Source organism: Heloderma suspectum, chromosome 16 (assembly GCF_057233095.1).
Source record: "Heloderma suspectum isolate Gila_16-S chromosome 16, 16-S_ref, whole genome shotgun sequence".
In the NCBI taxonomy this organism is placed as follows: Eukaryota; Metazoa; Chordata; class Lepidosauria; order Squamata; family Helodermatidae; genus Heloderma; species Heloderma suspectum.
The window spans coordinates 20,805,403-20,826,480 of NC_139473.1; the positions used below are offsets into that span (position 1 = coordinate 20,805,403).

The 21,078-nt window shown below is 51.0% G+C and overlaps 1 protein-coding gene across 1 annotated transcript in view; it reads right to left on the reverse strand.

Moving 5' to 3' along the window:
• TMEM132E (transmembrane protein 132E) overlaps positions 1-21,078 on the reverse strand; it is a 196,292-nt gene that overhangs the window by 41,029 nt on the left and 134,185 nt on the right. The window contains exon 3 of the mRNA XM_084823015.1: positions 16,790-16,930. Coding sequence (XP_084679141.1) covers positions 16,790-16,930 — 141 coding nt within the window. The remainder of the gene's footprint in view (positions 1-16,789; positions 16,931-21,078) is intronic.

Sequence of the window (21,078 nt, forward strand, 5' to 3'; positions counted from 1 at the left end):
ACATGTTCAGTGTGGACTAGCTAGAGTCATTTCATGTTCTTTCTTTTTTTCCGTGTAATTATTCCTGCTTTGCATCTGACTTCTTCTGCTATTCTCTTTCATCAACATTCTCACTTAACTTGACTGGAAGTTTTGGAGTGTGATGGTTCTGATCACAACCAAGGGAGGGGGGGCGGTTCTCCTCTGACTACTTCGCAACACTACCTGAGATATTTGGCCCTGTGTCACAGGGTCGGGGAGGGGACAGAACATCTAAAGGCGTCTCCCCAGTCAAGACACACAATTAGCTCATGTTCCTGGAAATTCTCCCAGCCCAGAGTTATAGGAAATATGGTGGGTGGTTCAGTCTCAGGCTGTGGGAAATTTGGGTGGGGGGTGTTACTGCACTGGGGGTGCCCAGTTTCTCCCAAATCGGTGTGGTCATCTCAGACCCCTGAAATGGTAAGGCTGCAATTTCAGAATGCGAGGGTGTGAGAGACAGACAAACCGGTATGCCTGCATCTCCACGCTGCGAGGTAGGGCAGGCTTCTAAACACCCTTTTGTCTCTATTCTTCAGAGGTAATGGCACCACCACTCCCAGGTCTTCTTAAATTATCCCTTACCCTGCCCAGTGGAGAAGGCAGGCTTATGGCTTTGATATATGGAGGAGAGGGCCCTTTTCCAGAGCTGGTTCACATGTTTACCATGGACTCCTAGTGCCTGAGTAAGCCAAGATCCTGGCAAGACGAAGCGAATCAAATCATCTCCAGTTTCCAATATATTTATGAAAGAACCAACCAGAGAGATGTTGAGAAATGGACACTTGCTTTTAAAAATAAAAAGAAACATTGCATCAGCTCCCTAAACCTTACTGATCAAATCTGCAAGGGTAACTCACCAAAGCTGTTTATGGGAAGGGGGACGGGGCTGTCCCCCTGGGCCTGCAGAGCATGGAAGGGTTTTGCCTTGACTCTTTGCCAACCACCCGAAAAGACGAAGGAAAATCTCAAAGACAACAAGTATTTCTATGGGGCTGGGCAATTCCCAGAGAGGGAGCTTCAAACTAGGGGTGGCACAGGAGGGGATGGAGTCCAACAGACTCCCCCTGCCCCCTCCAGCCTCCCAACCCCACTAGCCGAGCTGTGGGGCACTGATAGACCTGGTTGCGGAGAGCCTTGCAGTTTGGTGAGTGGCTGGGAGAGGGGCAAGGACTCATCTTGCCTCTGCCAGCTGTCAAGGAAGCCCTTGACACCCGGCGCGGGCAGGAGGGGCCTCGGTGGGGCCCAAGTGCTCTAGCCGTGTCCTCCTTGGGTGGCGGAGAAGACTAGAGCACTGGGGGGGGGGGTCACGACGAGGAGACCAGCAGCCCTTATGCACGGAAAGCACAAGGGGTTGACTGCTGGAGCCCTTGGTGCGGAGAGGACACACACACGCTATATACATGTGTGTATATATATGTATGTCTGTGTGTGTATATATATATATATATATATACACATACATACACACACACACACACACACCTATTTAGATACATACATACACACACACACACACACATATACACACACACACACACACACACACAGTACTCATCTGGAGTACTGTGTCCAGTTCTGGGCACCACATTTTAAGAAGGATGCAGACAAGCTGGAGACGTTCAGAGGAGGGCAACAGGGATGGTCAGGGGACTGGAAGCAAAGCCCTGTGAGGAGAGACGGAAGGAACTGGGCATGTTTAGCCTGCACAAGAGAAGGCTGAGGGGAGATAGGATAGTGCTCTTCAAGTACTCGAAAGGCTGTCACAGAGAGGAAGGCCAGGATCTCTTCTCCATCATCCCAGAGTGCAGGACACGGAATAATGGGCTCAAGTTCTAGGAAGCCAGCTTCTGCCTGAACATCATGAAAAACGTACTGACTGTTAGAGCAATGCGACAGTGGAACCCATTCCCTAGGGCAGTGGTGGGCTCTCCCATGCTGGAGGCATTCAAGACAAGGCTGGACAGCCACCTGTCAGGGATGCTCTGACTTGGATTCCCACATTGAGCTCTGACTTGGATTCCTGATGGCCTTGTAGGCCCCTTCCAACCCTACTATTCTACGATTATACACACACACACACACACACACACACACACACACACACACATATATATATATATATATACACACACATACACACTCTCATACACACACACACTGAAGCTGTGTGCAATACACAATACAATATGTGCACTGAAGTTATAACTCTATGGTAAGCAGATCTACGGTGAGAGTGGAACGAGTGGCAGGAGGTATGATGCGCTTGCATAGGTGAGACGACTGGCTGCGCGGGCAGGGTGCGTGAAATGGTGTGTGCTATAAAAGCAGAGATTTGTGCTTGTGTAGGGCAGACAGGGAGCAGATAAGGAACAGACAGGCTTGGGAGGAGAGGGCGAGATAGGGTTTGGATAGGGTCTGTGAAGAGGCAGCTTAAGAAGAGATAAATTGTGATGAGATAGAGAGCGGCTGGGATTTATGCGTACAGGACTGAAGTGGAAACTAGGTGTAGGTGCCTGTGAGAGGTTATACAAATATAGAAGCTTTAAAAGTTACTTATTTGCGCCTTAACATCTTAATGTTGTCATTAATTAGTATTTCCTTGATTTATAAAATCCTACACCCATGGTTCGTGGCTCCAGAAGGGTGAAGTGATAAGAGGAAACGTGGGTCAGAATAAAAGCCAGGGTGTCCTCGTACCTCACCAAGTAAAAGGGCTGGACCTCAGGTAAAGGTCCCAGGGGCAGCGTTCCTGCCTGTGAGAGAGGCCTTATTGAGGAGAAATTCCCACTGGCCACAGGCAGGAGTTCCCCCGCTGCAGCCAGGGCAGGACGGCATCCTTGGCCAATGCCCCATCGACTGGGGAATGTTGTACATTTCATTTTCATTCCATTTCTTATGTTTCTACACTGCCCCATAGCCAAAACTCTCTGGGCGGTTCGCAACAATTAAAAACCATGCGAGAAACGTTATTCGGAGTGTACAACCATTTACATCAAAACATATCCACAGACAGCACGCGCACGCAGATAACTTGTATCTATAAACAGCAATTGAAACAATCAATCAATTACTAATTCCCTGGGGAGGCGGTGGGCTCTCCCACCCTGGAGGCGTTCAAGACGAGGTTGGACAGCCATCTGTCGGGGATGCTCTGACTTGGATTCCTGCACTGAGCAGGGGGTTGGACTCGATGGCCTTGTAGGCCCCTTCCAGCCCTACTCTTCTATGATTCTATGAATCAAAGACAAGCCAGGACCTGACCAGCCAGTATTTCTGCCATAAATATGGAAGATGCAAGAAAGAAAGTGTCTGTATGTGTGTGTTTCAGTGTGTGTGTGTGTGTGTGTGTGTGTGTGTGAGCGGGGGGGGCAGAGGCGGGGGGGAATGAGAAGCCTTTTGCTGTCCATTCCTGACCTTGGTTTATATCAGGCACAGCTGAGGGCCAAATTAATTTCAGATAAGTTCTTAGGGGCTGCATTCCAGTAATGGGTGGGGCCAAATGCAAAAAAAAAAAAAAAAACCCACCCCACCTGCATAATGTAGCTTAAGGTTCTTGCAGCCAGTATCTCAGCCTTAGGAGAGGCATTTCAAACTTTTAGAAGGGGCGGGGGGAGACTGCACAAAAGGTTTGAAACCACCAAACCGTCGGTGGTTGGGAGAAAGGGGGTGGGGCCGGGGGAAGGGGCGGGGCCATCTGGAGAACCCTGGTGGGCTGGACCCTTCAAGTCCTTGAAAGGTTGTCCCAGAGAAGAAGGCCAGGATCACTTCTCAATCATCCCAGAGTGCTGGACACGGAAGAATGGGCTCAAGTGACAGGGAGCCGGATTCCGGCTGAACATCAGGAGAAACGTCCTGAATGTTAGAGCAATACAACAATGGAGCCAATGACCTGGGGAGGCGGTGGGCTCTCCCACACCGGAGGCATTCAAGATGAGGCTGGACAGCCATCTGCCGGGGATGCTCTGACTTGGATTCCTGCACTGAGCAGGGGGTTGGACTAGATGGCCTTGTGGACCCCTTCCAGCCCTACTCTTCAATGATTCTATGACCCTAGGTGGGGGGGGTTCTTCACCTGGTTTAAATGTTTAATCCAGACCAGTGTTAGAGGCTGATGATGTTTTTGTTTTTAAACACACACATACACACATCACCAACTCACTCAACTGAAATTGAGGGTGGCGACACAAAGGTTTTCAAAACACCACTTTCCTGAGCATGCACTCCATGGGGTTGGCGTCATATTTAAAAGACTTATTCTGTGTGCCATCCAGTTCAGATGAATTGTCTGCAAGGTAGCTTGAGGTCCACCTTGGCCATAGATCAGTGGTGTGAGCATGTGCAGGGAGTAAAAGGGTCGCTCAGTATGTCCACACACCAGGGACGCTCACAATTAGGGATGGACACAGCCGTTTCACTTTTCATGATGTGCGCATGTCTTTTTTCCAAGCGCAAGATTGCTCTGTCCCATTTCCACATCAATTTGCAAATATCCCCCCCCCCCAACCTGCACGATAATTCATGTGCCTTTTCAGGCACATGACCATTCAAACACATTTTTGTATGCAATTTCCTCTAATCTATGCACTTTTCCCCAAGCACTTACCCCATAGATGCCTTTTTGGATGGAATTTTCCTGAATGCATGCATTTTTGTATGTGATTCTTCCCTAATGCTGCAGGCACATTCTCCTGATATATGGCTTTCGGTATGCAATTTTCCCTAATGTATGCTGCTTTAAAAAAAAGAAAGGACGGAAGTGGTGCCCCTTGGTTCTTCCTTCAATCCCCTCCCCCAATGTTGCCCTCACAACTGGACTATTAGACTAAGAACGGGAGTCGGGTCAGGGAGTTTTATGGTCAAAGGCAGATTGAGCCAGGAAGTCCCCACTCCTAGTCAGAAACTCTAACCCAGAGGGTTGGCATTCCCAGTGCTGTCCAGATCACTGGGGCCACAACTCCTATAATCCTTGGATATTCGCCAGACTGGCTGGGAGTTTTATTATATTTATTGTTACATTTATTATTCCTTACGCATACATTTATATCCCATCTCTTTTCCACTTGCAAGGATCTCAAGGTGCCCTACATGTTCCTCCTTCTCTGTTTTATTTTCACAGCAACCTGTGAGGTAGGTGAGGCTGAGAGTCACTGACTGGTCGAGAGTCACCCAGTGAGCTTCATAGAATCATAGAATAGGTGGGTTGGAAGGGGCCTACAAGGCCATCGAGTCCAACCCCCTGCTCAGTGCATGGCCACGTGGGGACTAGACCCTGGATCTTCCAAGTCCCAGCCCAACACTCTAACCACTACACCACGCTGGCTCTCAGGTTTAGTCCAAAACATCCATATAGGATCAGTGTGGCACAGGATTGCCTTCCCCTGTGCCACACTGCCTCTTCTCGTATGGTTCTTGTGACCCATGATTGCTGGCTAGGAATTGAACCTCCCCATAGGAAGGAAGTATACCTCTGAGTAACAAATCCTAGAGAGGCACAATGGTGGGGGAATGGGCCCACAACTCAACAGCTCCTCTTACTGCCCAACTGCTCCCATGGCACTTCAGCCCCAATGCTCCTTCACTCTTTTCCATGCTCTCTGCAGAGTGCTTGGATGCACGGAGTTGAAATGCCAAGACAAAACCCTTGATGTCCAAATCCCCGAGTGGTGTGTGCCGTGTGTGTGTGTGGGGGGGTGTGCAGGTGAAACAGCCCTCCAAAGCCATGCCTCTTTTCCACAGCCATAATATTTGACTGGGGCATTTTCTTAAAAGGTGATCATAATCACTTGGAATTCATCGCCCGCCTCTAACCTTTCAAGGCTGCGTTTACTCTGCAGCATGTGCTAATTAGCCATTTCCCCCTGGTTCGTGGCTAGCCCCATAGATAGATAGATAGATAGATAGATAGATAGATAGATAGATAGATAGATAGATAGAGACAGACAGACAGACAGACAGACAGACAGACAGACAGACAGACAGACAGATGAAATGAGGAGTTTCTGTTGGACTGACATTTCTGCAAGCCACAGATCTCCCGGGCGCATAATGTTGGAGGGATAGAAAGATGCTTGGAGTTGAACGAACTTCACCACCATAGACAAGATGGGAAGGTGGGTAATGGTCCAACCTCTCCTCCTTCTGGCCCATCAAAGTGGACCACTGACAAATCATATGGCCACTGCTTCTTACAAGTAGAATCTGAACATATATTTAGGAGCATGTCAAGGATCTGAACCCAGAACCAGGGAGTCCTGGAGACTCCTGTTGCCACCAGAGCATGCTACCCGAAATGCAGAGATTTTCCGTCACTGCAGCAATGGGGCTGTCAGGCAGCCTCCTCCTCTTTGCATTTAATTAAAAAGCAAGCTTCTAGTCCTCATGTCTCTGAAGATTGACTTGAAAAGGCCCCTCTTTACCAGAAGGTCTACTTTGATCTAAAAACAAACCAACGCTCCCCTTTACTCTCTGAAAAGTGGTTTAATAAAATACAGATGCGGCCAACTCAGCAGTCTGAGACTATCTTTGCCTCGTCACAGACCTCTGCATCGCATTACGACCTGCATCTTCCCCAAACCCAAGAGCCTTCATCACAAGCCTTGTGTTTGAACAACTGGATCGCGATTCTGAGCTCGGTGTTTTTGAAGCCCGCTCACGCTGCCAGTGTCTGTCTGTTCCCTCCCCTGCCTGCTTCCCCAGCTTTCTCTCCCATTTATCTCGGAGCCTGAGAAATGGCAGCTGGGCATCTGGGCCCTTCCCTCAGCTTAAAACAAGCCCCCTACAAAGGCTTATCAGTCCCTCTCCTGGAAGCCTCCTCGGGCAGAGAAGCCAGGCCTTTAATCCATGCCTTTGGCTTCACATTGCTTTTCAAGACGGCTTTATTATTTTTTAAAGCACGGCTCGGGTCGGGGGGTTTCGCCTTCTCCAAATCTCAGAGCGAGTGCCAAGCCTCACATCAGATCCGATTGAGCCCCAGGGCTGTCCCCGCTGCCGAAACCTTCCTCCCAGTCAAGGTGGGGTGCTTACCATGAGGAGAGCATGGGAGCAGGAAGATGCCATCACCCGTGGTATCCTTCTGGCCAGGTCAGGAGCTGGAGGCACTGCAGTGGTTCCGCTCCTACTTGGATGGGCAATTCCAGAAGGTGGTGCTGGGGGATTATTGCTCTGTGCCATGGCAATTGTGCCATGGGGTTCCACAGGGCTCTGTTTCATCCCCCATGCTGTTTAACATCTACATGAAACCACTGGGGGAGGTTATCCGGAGGTGTGGGCTGAGGTGCCATCAAGATGCGGATGACACCCAGCTCTACCTCTCCTTTTCGTCAAACCCAGGTGAGGCAGTGGCTGTTCTGAATCGGTGCCTGGGCACGGTAATGGACTGGATGAGGGCCAATAAACTGGGACTCAATCCAGACAAGACGGAGGTACTGTGAGTGGGTGGTTCGTCTGCCCAGCTAGGTGATGTCAACCTGTTCTGGAGGGGGTTGCACTCCCCCTAAAGGGATCAGGTTCGTAATCTGGGGGTGCTCTTGGACCCAGAACTGTCATTTGAGGCACAGGTGAACTCAGTGGCATGGAGCACTTTTTATCAGCTTAGGCTGGTATACCAACTGCGCCCTTATCTGGACAGAGATACCCTAGCTACATTTATCCATGCTTTGATAACTTCTCGTCTGGATCACTGCAGTGCATTATACCTGGGGCTGCCTTGGAAAACGGAAGACTATTAACGGGGACTGGCCAATGAGCTCATATTATGCCAGTACTTTTCCATCTGCACTGGCTGCCAGTCCATTTCAAGGCCCAATTCAAAGTGCTGCAGACTTCTCCAGACTGCTTCTTCCTGCTCCCTCTTCAGGCTCTGGTCTCGACTCTGCTCTTACTGCTCTGGTCTTTCTGACTCTCTCTTTTTATACCTTCCTCCCTCAAAACTGAAAATACTATTTCAAACCTGAAGGAATGAAACATAACTGGGGAAATGAAACTGAAACTTAACCAGGAAAATGAAACTACTCCTCTCAGGGATACCCCCTCCCAACAAAAAACTTCAGGCCTCTAGGCCTGACCTTTTACTTTTCCTTGCCTGTCTAAGCCCCAAACCTTCAAAGGGGCCCTCCTGATGTGTTGGAGTACAACTCCCATCATCCCCACAGCAGGACCCTGCTGATGGGAGTTGTAGTCCAGCACATGTGGAGGGTGCCGGGTGGGGGGGAGGCTGGTTGAAGGAATTCAACGCCGCAAGATGAGGTGATGTTTGCTGCCAGCTTAAGATGGCTTTTAATGGGATTTAGACCAATCCATGACAGAAGACGGATCTCTTGGTGGCACCAGCCACCATCACTAATTGGGCTTCCACATTCAGGAGCAGCATGCTGCTGAACTCCAGCTGCTGCAATGATGCCGCCGTGCCCTCCTGGCCCCGTGGGGCTGGCTGAGGGGGGTGGCTGAGCGTCAAAAGGGCCTGTGATCCTTCACCCATCCCCGCTTCCCTTGTGTAGAAATCAAACTTGCCCGTTAGACTGTGGCACGAGACCTCTGGTCTCAGTTTACTGTGCAGTGTTGCTGACCCACAGGGTGGCCCACTCCACCCCATCTCAGTTGGTCTTGCCCCTCCCTTCCCCTAAAGTTCACACTACTCTATCTATTACCCCTCCACCAACTAGGGATGGGGGAGAATTTATCCCCGAAACTTCGGGGGGCCGAGCGCCAACGCATTCGGCCCCCCGAAATCGGCGGTGAAATTCTCCGCCACCCCCCCCCCCCAGGATGGGACTTACCTTTCACGAATGTCCCTCCCGGCGATGGGTCCCAGCGGCGGTTCATTGGGTCTTCGTCAGGGGCGGGGGCGGGGGCGGCAGCCGGTCTTTCGACCAGCTGCCGCCGCCGCCATTACAAAGAAAGTAAAACAAAACAAAAAAACACCCGTGATAGGCTACGTAACGATTAACGTAGCCTATCATGGCTAGATCTCAAAAGTCAGCCGTGATAGGCTACGTAAATCGTCACGTAGCCTATCACAGCTAGATCTGCAAAGTCAGCCGTGATAGGCTACGTAAATCGTCACGTAGCCTATCACAGCTAGATCTGCAAAGTCAGCCGTGATAGGCTACGTAAATCGTCACGTAGCCTATCACGGGTGACTTTAAAAAAAAAAAAAAAAAAGCACGTACGCAAATGGCGGCCCCCATAGGGAGCCGCCATTCACGTTCCTTATTTGGTCACTGTAGTCTACGTAAAGATTACGTAGACTACGGCGAAAATAAGGGCAACGCAAATAGCGTTGCCCTTATTTTCAGAAATAGCGTTCTGGAGCAGATCATAAAGCAATCCATCTGGAAGCACCTTGACAACAATGCCGTGATTACTCGAAGCCAACATGGATTTGTCAAAAACAAGTCCTGCCAGACAAATCTGATCTCATTTTTTGATCAAGTCACCTCCCTTGTGGACCGTGGGAATGCTGTAGACATCATATACCTCGACTTCAGCAAAGCTTTCGACAAAGTGCCCCATGATATCCTGATGAGCAAACTAGCTCGAAGTGGGCTAGATGAAACAACGATCCAGTGGATCCACAGTTGGCTACAGAATCGGACTCAAAGAGTGCTTATCAATGGGACCTTCTCCAACTGGGGAGAGGTAACGAGTGGGGTACCGCAGGGCTCAGTCCTGGGCCCAGTGCTCTTCAACATTTTTATTAATGACTTGGAGGAGGAGGTGCAGGGAATGCTGATCAAATTTGCAGATGACACAAAATTGGGTGGGATAGCTAATACTTTGGAAGACAGAAACAAAATTCAAAGTGATCTTGATAGGCTGGAGCGCTGGGCAGAAAACAACAGAATGGCATTTAATAGGGACAAATGCCAAGTTCTGCACCTAGGAAAAAGAAACCAAATGCACAGTTACAAGATGGGGGATACGTGGCTCAACCACACTACGAGCGAGAAGGATCTTGGAATTGTCGTCGATCACAAGCTGAATATGAGCCAACAATGTGATGTGGCTGCAAAAAAGGCAAATGCTATTTTGGGCTGCATTAATAGAAGCATCGCTTCCAAATCCCGGGAAGTACTAGTTCCCCTCTACTCAGCACTGGTTAGGCCTCATCTGGAGTACTGTGTCCAGTTCTGGGCACCACACTTTAAGAAGGATGCAGACAAGCTGGAGAGGGTTCAAAGGAGGGCAACAAAGATGATCAGGGGACTGGAAACAAAGCCCTATGAAGAGAGACTGAAGGAACTGGGCATGTTTAGCCTTGAGAAGAGAAGACTGAGGGGAGATATGATAGCACTCTTCAAGTACTTGAAAGGTTGTCACAGAGAAGAAGGCCAGGATCTCTTCTTGATCATCCCAGAGTGCAGGACACGGAATAATGGGCTCAAGTTACAGGAAGCCAGATTCCGGCTGAACATCAGGAAAAACTTCCTGAGTGTCAGAGCAATACGGCAATGGAACCAATTACCTGGGGAGGCGGTGGGCTCTCCCACACTGGAGGCCTTTAAGACGAGGCTGGACAGCCATTTGTCAGGGATGCTCTGACTTGGATTCCTGCACTGAGCAGGGGGTTGGACTCGATGGCCTTGTAGGCCCCTTCCAACCCTACTATTCTATGATTCTATGATTCTATGAAATAAGGAACGTGAATGGCGGCTCCCTATGGGGGCCGCCATTAGCCGTACGCGCCTTTTTTTTTTTTTTAAGTCACCCGTGATAGGCTACGTGACTATTTACGTAGCCTATCACGGCTAGATCTCAAAAGTCAGCCGTGATAGGCTACGTTAATTGTTACGTAGTCTATCACGGGGGTGGGGTTTTTTGTTTTTTGTTTACTTTTTTTTTCGCGGCCGGGTAGACGGGGCGCTTCTACCCGGCCTGAATTTTGCTGGCGAGGGATGGGGCGCCTCCCCGCCAGCCTGAATCTCGGCCGGGCGAGGTGGGGCGCCTCCCCCCCCTCGCATGAACTTCGTGGGGAGAACCGAAGCACCTCCCCCCCACCGCGAAGCAAGCTTCGAGGACAGGTAAGGGACTTTCGTCCACCCCTACCACCAACCGCCATGACAGGGCTACTTTCCTGCCCACGGCCCCTCTCCATTCGAGCTCCCTCCTGGTCCTCTCCTCCTCTGTCCACTGCTGATTGGTCTTAGAGTCACAGAATCCTAGAAGAGTAGGGTTGAAAGGGGCCTACAAGGCCATTGAGTCCCCCTGCTCAATGCAGGAGTCCAAGTCACAGAATCCCTGAAAGGTAGCTGTCCAGCCTCGTCCAGAATGCCTCCAGTGTGGGAGAGCCCACCTCCTCCCTAGGTAGAGTCATAGAATACTAGCGTTGGAAGGGGCCTACAAGGCCATTGAGTCCAACCCCCTGCTCAATGCAGGAGTCCCAAGTCGGAGCATCCCTGACAGGTGGCTGTCCAGCCTCGTCTTGGATGCCTCCAGGGTGGGAGAGCCCACCGCCTCCCTACGTCATTGGTTCCATTGCTCTAACAGTCAGGAAGCTTTTCCTGATGTTCAGCTGGAATCTGGCCTCTACATGTGGAAGCTCCATGCTTAGCCACTGATGGACCTCTCTTCCTCTAGGGTGGCAGCAAATCCCGTACATTCAATACTCATTTGACAGGCAAGGCATCGCGGCCAAGAATGACTGGCCAGGGGCCACATGACGGCTCTCGCATTCCGCTCGAGTCCCCTGCACACCGCAGTCAAGAGGCGCCAACAGGTCCGGCACAAGGTCTGCAATGGGGGGCTGCCTGGGCTTTTAAGAACTGCACGACGGGCAGAAATACCCCACTGCTGAAGCACTTTCCCGGGCACTGAGACGCAGCCATTCTGTTCAAGAACAGGTTGGTTAGAGAGCTCCCCATCACCCCACTTCCTTAATTGTTCCACTCTGGCACATTCTCAAAGATGGAGAGTTGCAGGGCGGGGGGGGGGGGCAACAGAGCAGAGCAGAGCAAGCTGCTCCAGCTGGTCCAGGGACTACAGAAGCAGGCAAGCTCCCAGAGAGCAAGCGACCAGAGCGAGTGGACAGTGGGAGCAAACAGGAGTTGGCCAGGGGAGTTCGGCAGGGGAGGCCGAGGGGGAGGCCCCTAACATTTTTTTTTTTTTATTTTTTATTTTTTTAACAATGCCAAGTTCTGGACCTAGGAAAAAGAAACCAAATGCAAAGTTACAAGATGGGGGATATGTGGCTCAACCACACTACAAGTGAGAAGGATCTTGGAATTGTTGTCAATCACAAGCTGAATATGAGCCAACAATGTGATGTGGCTGCAAAAATGGCCAATGCTCTTTTGGGCTGCATTAATAGAAGCATAGCTTCCAAATCCCAGGAATTACTAGTTCCCCTCTACTCAGCACTGGTTAGGCCTCATCTGGAGTACTGTGTCCAGTTCTGGGCACCACACTTGAAGAAGGATGCAGACAAACTGGAGAGGGTTCAGAGGAGGGCAACAAAGATGATCAGAGGACTGGAAACAAAGCCCTATGAAGAGAGACTGAAAGAACTGGGCATGTTTAGCCTTGAGAAGAGAAGACTGAGGGGAGATATGACAGCACTCTTCAAGTCCTTGAAAGGTTGCCACAGATAAGAAGGCCAGGATCTCTTCTTGATCATCCCAGAGTGCAGGACTCGGAATAATGGGCTCAAGTGACAGGAAGCCAGATTCCAGCTGAACATCAGGAAAAATTTCCTGACTGTAAGAGCAATACGACAATGGAACCAATTACCGGGGGAGGCGGTGGGCTCTCCCACCCTGGAGGCCTTCAAGACGAGGCTGGACAGCCATCTGTCAGGGATGCTCTGACTTGGATTCCTGCCTTGAGCAGGGGGTTGGACTCGATGGCCTTGTAGGCCCCTTCCAACCCTACTATTCTATGATTCTATGATTCTATGATCCTTTGGTACCGCTACCAAGGCTGCTGGCTACAGGGAAGAGATCTCCAGGCAGCGGCTGGTGGGAGGCAACAAGGAAGCCTGTTTCCTGGAGATCACCAGATCGCCTGCTAGGGGGGTGGAAATCCACTCCGGACAGGGGCAAGAGGGTTATTGGTCACGGCTGGCACAGCTGGCTGATCGGAAGCCCCGCCAGACCATGAAATAGGAAGCTCTCGGGGAAGGGAGCCAAAATCAAGAAGGAACGGGAGGGGAGGCAGGGAGAATGTTTAATTTGGAAAGCACTTCACGGAGGTTGAGAAAAAGGGATGTGGTCCAGTGAAGCGATTAGACAGAGCTGAGAAACAGGGGACCGTTGGCTGAGATAATGAACAGCAATGGGTTCCGTCAGGGATGCTCTGAAATGCGAACAGCGGTGCCGGACGTGGCCGCAAGGCACACGCTGCATCCACCATGATGGAGCGAAGCAGGTCTGGGTCTGGCCAGTTTCTGGGTGGGCGACCACACGGGAACCGTGTGCATGCCGCTGCCTTGGCTTCCATGAAGGGGGTGGGATCAAAAAGGCACAGATAAATAAGCAAGCAAGTGCGAGGAGGGAAACAGAATCTGGCGAGCTCCCCCAGGACACTGCCAGACCCCAGATAACCCCATCTCTGGACAGATGCCCCTTACTGTGAAGAAAAGAGAATAAGCCCGTGTGGAATAGTGCTTACAGTGTGTGGTGGGACCGGGGAGACCTAGGTTCTAGTCTCCACTCAGCCATGAAACTCACCGGAAGACTTTGGGCCAGTCACTGACTCTCAGCCTCACCTACCTCACAGGGTTGTTGGGAGGATACAATGGAGAGGAGGAGGAGCACGGGAGACCCCTGGCCTCTTTGCAAGAGGAAAAAGAGGCAGGATATAAATGGAGTAAAAAACAAATAAGGAGAAGCCCGCCGGATCAGGCCAAAGGTCCTTCACATCCGGCATGCGATTAGCTGCAGTGATTAGCCACGTGCTTTTGGAAACCCCGCAAACCCCGCTCAGTGGCAGAGCCCCTGCTTGGCATGCGGAAGGTCCCAGGTCCAATCCCCGCATCTCCCGGTAAGGCAGGGAAAACGTCTTTGTAAACTGCCCAGAGACCTTTGGCTACTGGCCAGCACATGGGGCGGTGAATCTGTTCCAGGCTTCAGTCAGAACCCGCCGGAACTCTAAAGGAGCTGTCCAAGGTGAACCAGTTCTGACTGTTTCTGACTGACACCTGGAGCGGACCCAGTGCCCCGCTGGCATCAGAGCCACCAGCTTCCACTGTACAGAAGTCTAACGAACGGAACGAAAGCGTGTGCCTGCACCACAGAGAGAACCTTCTTCCGGACGAAAGGACGGGGCTGTCCCTACTGCTGTGCCCTCTGTCCCGGGGACACCTGGTTCTGTCCAGCACTACTGTTTCGCAAGGCAGGCAGATGCCTTCCCGGTTAGTGACACCTTTGAGCTCTGTGCATTCAGCCTGGCGTAGACCTGTAACTCCCCTTCATGCTCCTTCTTTGACTCTAAGCCTGCCGGCGGAGTTCGCAGGCTTTCCCCTGGACTTTGCGCAGCGCCTCATGACTTGAGTAGCTTATGAAATAATCAACGGGAAGCCTGCAGCCAAAGGATGGTCTGGTGAGCTCAAGCCCCCCTCTCTCTCTCTCGAGGCCGCTGCCTGGACCTCAGCCTGCTCCGGCAATGGAGCGGCCGGCACCGCAAAGAGCACGGACTCCTCTCAGTGCTGGCTCATTCCCTGACTTCATGCAGCATGCGTCATCTCTGTGGCGGTGTTCGTCGCCGCTCAAGACGGCCCTGGAAAGAGAGGCCGTTTTTCCCACACCAGCAGAGCCCCCCGCCACTTGCTGTTATCTCCGAGGTAACAGTGGGGATTCCTCCGTGGGGATTCCTCCGTGGGGGTTTCTCCTAGGGGTGGGGCTCCATGGATATGACGCAGAACCTCGGCAGGACAGATTACACCCACGGGCCAGACGTTCCAGAGCCTTGAGGGAGCCTTTTCCCCTCACCCTAGCAGGCAGTTTGAAAACCACTTTTGCTTCTCTCCCAGCAGCAGGTCTGCAAATACTCGGGCAGCTTTGTCCCTGTAGCTGCTGGAATATCTGCGAACATTCTGTGTCACGGGACTCTCACTCAGCCAATGGGATTGCGTGGCTTCACCGCCGCCACTGCGACACGACAAGGGGTGACGGCAATGGGTCGACGTCATCTTACCTGTGCGACAGCGCTGCGGTTTTTTTAAAAAGCTGTTTTTAACTTTGGAATACTCTACGGTTGTTTTGTCCCTGTGGGAAGGGATCATCAGTTAATTGTCTTAAAAACAAGACGATACATGCGGAAATAAAAAAAAACCCATGCTAACATCGACCAGGCTGCTTTATCTCCCACACGTCTAGGGTGACGAGGGATGCTTGATAATTCGATCCTTGTGGATTTCGACATGAAATAACCTGAACCGCACCCCTTGGGCTAACGCAAGGGTGTCGAACCGCTTTCAGGGACGGCGTCCATTTTGGAGATTTTATTTTATTTTATTTGTATTATTAAATTTATTAATCGCCCATCTGGCTGGTCACCCAGATGCTCTCAGGAGCTGTATTCCAGTGGTGGGCAGGGCCAAAGGCATGATAAAAGGTAAAGGTGTCCCCAACCAGTCGTGTCCGACTCTAGGGTGTGGTGCTCATCTCCATTTCTAAGCTGAAGAGCCAGCGCTGTCCGAAGACGCTTCCGTGGTCATGTGGCCGGCGTGACTGAACACCGAGGTGCACGGAACGCTGTTACCTTTCCCGCCGAGGCGGTGCCTATTTATCTACTTGCAAGTTCTTGCTTTCAAACTGCTAGGTGGGCAGAAGCTGCGACTGGAGACGGGAGCTCACTCCGTCACGCAGCACTCGGGTCTCGAACTGCTGTCCTGCTGACCTTCCGGTCTGCAATTCAGCGTCTTAACCACTAAGCCACCGCCGCAGCCCCTTTAAAGGCATGATGGGGGGGTACAAAAAATACCAGCATAATGTAGCTGAAGGCGCTTACTGTCAGTAACTCAGCCTTAGGAGAGGTAATTCAACCTTTTAGAAGCTGGGAAAGACTGCAAAAGCCGGGAAAACACCAAACGATTGGTGGTTGGGGGAAAGGGGTAGGGCCAGGGAGAAGGGGTGTGGCCATCAAACAGAGAATGGATTGGGACTGCAGGAGGGCTGGATTTGGCCCACAGAGCTGAGGGTCAGCACCTCTGGTCTACTCCAACATCCTGTTTTCCACAGTGGGGAAAAAAAGTTGCTTCTGGGAAGTCCTCTGTCGTTTGTCTCCAGCACCTGGTACTCAGATGTAGACTTCTTCTGAAACTGGAGGCTCCATCTCACCATCATGGCTAACATCGTGTAGCAGTAAATTCCTTAAATTAATTGGGCATTACATAAAGAACTCCTGTTTGTCTGCCCTGAATCTATTGGCAATTATCATATTCCTCTCTTTACACAGGCTTTCCCTGAAGTGTGACCCAGCCAGCTTTGCGTGGTAGCATACAGCAGAGTGTATGGTTGAATTGCTGATTAATTTGTATGGTGTTGTTTTTATTGTTGTATTTATTGTTGTTTTGATGCCATTGATCACTGCTTGGATACCTTTGTGGAGAGCAGTATATAAATTAGGGAGAAGGAGAAGGGGACAGGGAGGAAAGCAAAACAAAACAAGCCTTTCTAAACTTTTATCATGCTTCTCCTTTAGTCGTCACTTTTTTCTGAACACAAAAGCACATGAATTTAAATGAAAAGACAAGTTTCTGGACCTCATTGTGCAAAGAAAAAAAAGGCTCAAAAGCATGTGGACCAAAATCTCAAAAGCCGGATGGGAGTCCTACCTGGGCAGTGCACCGCCAATCCAGGCCACATCAACGGTTGACGTGGAGTGTTTGCTGCCAGTCTGAAATTCCGAATTCACGAGCCACTGGGTATGCCTGGATCTGGTCATGAGCAGGTTCACCCCTTTCTTGGCCTTTACCCTGCCAAGCAGCAAGAGAGGGAGGAGAGCAACACCCATTTCTCAAGGACCCTGCAATTCAACTCCCCCCAACCGCTCCCCGAACATCCTCAGGCATTTCGCTTCATCTTCCTAGGCTCTGTTGACTAAACTAAAATGGCAGTGGCAGGCTGTTTGTCTTTGCTGGTGGAGACTTCTCATAGTGAGTGGCTAAACCACAGACAGGGCCTTTTCTGTCATGGCACCCCAATTCTCTCCTATGCATTGGATTTCGGTTCCTCAAGATCCAAACGAGGACTGTATAGGACTCTTGTTAATTGTCAGTCTACACGAGAGCTGCAGAACCTCTGGTCTAGGAGACAAATCCACCCCTTCTGGTCTCAGCTGAACCCTCTGGGATTCCCCAGGGGGCCATACCCCTTCCCTGTCCCCGACCCCTTTCCCCGACCCCCAATTGTTCGATGGTTTCCTAGTTTTGTGCATTTTTTCCCCATTCCCAAATGTTGAAATGCCTCTGCTAAGGCTGAATTGCTGGCAGTAAGTGCTTTAAGCTGCAATCTGCTGGCTTACCTAGGGAGGCGATGGGCTCTCCCACACTGGAGGCGTTCAAGATAGGGTTGGCGGAGAATTTCTCCCCGAAACTTCGGGGGGCCGAGCGCCAACGTGTTCGGCCCCCCGAACAGGTTTCGGGGAGAAATCCTCCGCACACACCCCCGCACCCCGCACCCCCCCCCCGGGACGGGCCTTACCTTCGCCGAATGTCCCTCCCGGCGGTGGGTCCGGCCGGCGGTTCAGCGGGTGTTCGAGCAGGGCGGGAGCGGCAGCCGGTCTTTCGACCAGCTGCCGCCGCCGCAATTGCAATGAAAGAAAAAAAAAAAGCTATTTGTGTTGCCCTTATTTTCGCCGTAGTCTACATAAACATTTACGTACACTACAGCGACTAAATAAGGAACGCGAATGGCGGCTCCCTATGGGGGCCGCCATTAGCGTACGCGCTTTTTTTTTTTTTTTTAAAGTCACCCGTGATAGGCTACGTGACGATTGACGTAGCCTATCACGGCTGACTTTGCAGATCTAGCCGTGATAGGCTACGTGAATCGTCACGTAGCCTATCAGGGGGCGTTTTTGTTTTGTTTTTTTAAACTTTCACGTTCGCGGCCGGGTGAGGCGGGAAGCCTCCTCCCCGGCCTGAATTTCGGCCGGGTGAGGCGGGAAGCCTCCCCCCCCGGCCTGAACTTCGCGGGGGGACCAGCGAAGCACCTCCCCCCACCGCGAACGTCCTTCGAGGACAGGTAAGTGACTTTCGTCCACCCCTAGTTCAAGACGAGGCTGGACAGCCATCTGCCGGGGATGCTCTGACTTGGATTCCTGCACTGAGCAGGGGGTTGGACTCAATGGCCTTGTAGGACCCTTCCAACCCTACTATTCTATGATTCCTTGGCCCCACCTCTGGAATGCTGCCCCTGAAAGCTTCTCCGAAGTGGAATTCAGCCCACGGGCTGAAAGAGGTCGTGCACCTCTGCTCTAATGCCAGTGCAATGCTGCTCCACTGCCAATTTTAGCAGTCCATATTGGGCTGGGTCCAGATTTAGTGGCATGCAACAGTTCTGGTGGAAGTGGATTTCCCCACCCTCTCCCCCATGCTGGCTGCAGGTTTTGGAGGGCAAAGCACCCTCCATGGGCCCCCTCCCTCAGTGAGTCTGTGTCCTCACCACCATGGTCACCAGCGGCTCTCGCTCCCCCTCCTCCTTGCCACAACCGTTGTCTGGCCCAGAGAGGGAGGCAGGGGAAGAAGCAGGTTGCAATGGCGAAGAGGAGCAAGTCCAGGGGGCACCAGTTAGTGGCCCCTGCTGGGGTGTGGGGCCTTGGCAATTGCCCAACCATGCCTACCTTTGACGCCGGCCCTGATACCTCTCCTATGGCAGCCCCTCCAGCCCCCTAAAATGCTACACAGAGGATTGGGGGACCCTGCTGAATGGGGTAAGCTGTGGTGCAGAGGAGAGGGGGGCTCCCCAAAATCAGACAGGGGCACCTTCTGTGAGTGGACCCCTTCCATCGATCGAAGGCAGATCCTGGATCCAACCCTCTCTGCCTTTCATTTGATCCGTGTATTGTTTTTAACTCTTGTCATAAGCTTCCTTAAGGATTCACTGGATGAAAAGGTTGGGGTGTTCTCTCGCTAATTAATTGACAGAAACAAAGGCCAGGGGCTCAAATTGGGGTACAAAACCCTGCCTGCTTAAAACCTTGCAGTTCAGTTCTTGGATAATTCCACAAAAAGTCCAGCCCTGCAATTTGATCAAACAGGAATAAATAACACAGTGCATTTGCATCTGTTTTGCAGAGCTCTGCATTCCAGTGCCTGCAATGTGAATTTCCTTTTGCACAGATTGTGTGCCATCCAAGTGTCAGGCACTAAATTCTCAGGAGCCTCAGCTCTCATTTGGCAAAAGCAGCAAGTGGCTAGATCTCATGGCAACAAAGATTTCCTTGGAAGTGTCAGCGCTGGCTGCTAAAATCTCTGAAACCAGACATCTCATCTTAAGTGTGGCAGAAGTCATTTGAATGCACGTTCGCTACCCGCAGAAATATTTACATCACAATTCCACAAATGCGTGTTCCCACACAATTTAAAAGGAGTGTTTTTCTTCACCCTGAGATTCCCAGCAGTTTGTGTAGACAGCATCAGCAACCCGCATAACTCCTTGTCCCTTTCCAATCCTAATGAGTGATGCCAAACTGTCAAAGTGGTGCAAAATAAAAAGAGATGGGGCAAATGTCTTTTCATGGGCATAATTTATACAGGATGCAGACATCAGCTGTTACGGGTGCAGAACATGGATTGCAGACAGACCAGTCAGTCTGACATCAGTCCCTGGGAAAATTCTGGACCAGATGATAAAGCAATCCATCTGGAAGCACTTTGAGAACAATGCTGTGATTACTCGAAGCCAACATGGATTTGTGAAGAACAAGTCCTGCCAGATGAATCTGACCTCATTTTTTGATCAAGTCACCTCCCTTGTGGATTGTGGGAATGCTGTGGACATAATATACCTCGACTTCAGCAAAGCTTTCGGCAAAGTGCCCCATGATGTCCTGATGAGCAAATTAGCTCAAAGTGGGCTAGATGAAACAACGATCCGGTAGATCCACAGTTGGCTACAGAATCGGACTCAAAGAGTGCTTCTCAATGGGACCTTCTCCAACTGGGGAGAGGTAATGAGCAGGGTACAGCAGGGCTCAGTCCTGGGCCCAGTGCTCTTCAACATTGTTATGAATGACTTGGAGGGGGAGATGCAGGGGATGCTGATCAAATTTGCAGATGACACAAAATGGGGTGGGATAGCTAATACTTTGGAAGACAGAAACAAAATTCAAAGTGATCTGGATAGACTGGAGAGCTGGGCAGAAAACAACAGAACGAAATTTAATAGGGACAAATGCCAAGTTCTGCACCTAGGAAAAAGAAACCAAATGCTCAGTTACAAGATGGGGGACACGTGGCTCAACAACACTACAAGCGAGAAGGATCATGGAATTGTTGTCGATCACAGGCTGAATATAAGCCAACAATGTGATGCGGCTGCAAAAAAGGCCAATGCTCTTTTGGGCTGCATTAATAGAAACATAGCTTCCAAATCCCGGGAAGTACTAGTTCCCCTCTACTCAGCACTGGTTAGGCCTCATCTGGAGTACTGTGTCCAGTTCTGGGCACCGCACTTTAAGAAGGATGCAGACAAGCTGGAGAGGGTTCATAGGAGGGCAACGAAGATGATCAGGGGACTGGAAACAAAGCCCTGTGAGGAGAGATTGAAAGAACTGGGCATGTTTAGCCTGGAGAAGAGATGACTGAGGGGAGATAGGATAGCGCTCTTCAAGTACCTGAAAGGTTGTCCCAGGGAGGAAGGCCAGGATCTCTTCTCCATCATCCCAGAGTGCAGGACACAGAAGAATGGGCTCAAGTTGCAGGAAGCCAGATTCCGGCTGAACATCAGGAAAAACTCCTGACTGTTAGAGCAATACAACAATGAAACCCATTCCCTGGGGAGGTGGGGGGCTCCCCCACACTGGAGACATTCAAGACAAGGCTGGACAGCCATCTGTTGGGGATGCTCTGACTTGGATTCCCGCATTGAACAAGGGGTTGGACTTGATGGTCTTGTAGGC